General features: G+C 38.6%; 1 protein-coding gene across 1 annotated transcript in view; it reads left to right on the plus strand.

Moving 5' to 3' along the window:
* med13a (mediator complex subunit 13a) overlaps window positions 1-1717 on the plus strand; it is a gene marked incomplete in the record, with an annotated part of 244898 nt that overhangs the window by 235884 nt on the left and 7297 nt on the right. The window contains 1 exon segment of the mRNA XM_014026539.1: window positions 1286-1474. Coding sequence (XP_013881993.1) covers window positions 1286-1474 — 189 coding nt within the window.

Consider the following 1717-nt stretch of genomic DNA (forward strand, 5'->3'; position numbering starts at 1 on the left):
CACCAGCAGAGTATATTTAATATTTTCTAAAAATTAAAAATCTGAAAAAGCCACACATAAATATCCGCCTTTTAGTCAAACATTATGGGCAGTTTTTATTTTAATTTTTGATATTTTTTGTACTTTTCTTTCTTTTTTATTTCTGATTAAACCTGTTTTCCACCTAATATATGAGAAAAACATTCAGGCGGAGAGTAGGACAGCTGTAATCTCTGTCTTCTCAGTCCATCTCAGACCCCCTAGTGGCAACTCTTAAGAGTCTTAACTTTTCTTGAGAGTAAGAGTGATTCTTAGACAAGAATTTTGATAACTGACACTTACACTTAAGTCTGAGAGTAGGAGCAAATCTAAGAAATTTTCAGCACTTAAGTCAAAAAATCCACTCTAAGAAGTTTGATAAATACGGGCCCTAATTGTCAATTTGCAGGGTAAAAACTTGAGACATGTCATGGAACTTCTTTGGGCCAGTGGTGATTAAATCAGTCTTGTCAACGTTGATGAGCAGGAAATTATTAGATAACCAACCCCTAATTGCTGACAGACAGGCCCCCAATTTAGGCAAATTGACACAGTTTCCCACTGTGAAAGGCATGTACAGCTGTAGATCGTCAGCATTGCAGTGGAAAGTAACGTCAAATGAATGAAGGAGAAGACCGAGAGGCAAAAGATATAAAGAAAACTGCAGGGGCCCCAGCACAGACCCCKGAGGGACCCCATGCTTCACAGCGCAGGTAGCAGAGAGCTTATTTTTAAAAGAAACTGTCAGAGATCTACCAGTTAAATGTGATTTCAGCCATGAGAGTACATTTCCAGTGATTCCAATATCATGTTCAAGTCTATCCAATAAGATACAGTGATCAACAGTATCAAAGGCCGGAAGGATGATCATTGTCTGCATTGTCTGCATTTATCAATAAGTAACTCACCACTTTAAATAAAGCAGTTTCTGTAGAGTGGTTAGATCTAAAAGCAGATTGAAATGCCTTGAACAAATTGTTAGCAGACAGATAGCTGACAAGTTGCTGTGAGACAACTTTTTCAAAGATCTTGGATAAGAATGATAGTTGTGAGATGGGTCTGTAATTAGCAACAGAGTCAACATCAAGCCCAGGCTTTTTTAAGATGGGTACAACCATAGCAGATTTATTATTATTACATTAGAATGAAAATGCAACTTCAAAACCCTTCAAATACAAATATTTTAAATAGATCAGGACGATTCCCACCCATCTGATTTGATTCTTCTTGATGACGCTGCTCATTGACTCTGTCTTTCTCCTTTCAGACTCTGTGTCCACAGGCTCTGTGTTTGGCCGGAGCACCACCTTAAACATGCAGACCTCGCAGCTCAGCACCCCACAGGACACCTCCTGCACTCACATCCTGGTTTTTCCCACCTCTGCCTCTGTTCAGGTGGCCAGCTCTAATTACACCAACATCGACACCAACATCGACATCCTAAATGCCACCACTGGTCAGTGGTGTTTCCTCACATATCCTGCTGTCGTTCAGCTGTTGTTTTTGTGGCTAAAAGTCGGTGTAGCTCATTTGCAGGGCTCCAAACAAACTCATAAAAATTTTTGTCTTACAGTTGTCTTTATGTTATTAGTTAATATTTAAATAAAGGAACACATACAGGTGCTGGTCATAAAATTAGAATATCATGAAAAAGTAGATTTATTTCAGTAATTCCACTTAAAAAGTGAAACTTGTATAT

This window comes from Austrofundulus limnaeus, unplaced genomic scaffold (assembly GCF_001266775.1).
Source record: "Austrofundulus limnaeus strain Quisiro unplaced genomic scaffold, Austrofundulus_limnaeus-1.0 Scaffold565, whole genome shotgun sequence".
Classification (NCBI taxonomy): domain Eukaryota; kingdom Metazoa; phylum Chordata; class Actinopteri; order Cyprinodontiformes; family Rivulidae; genus Austrofundulus; species Austrofundulus limnaeus.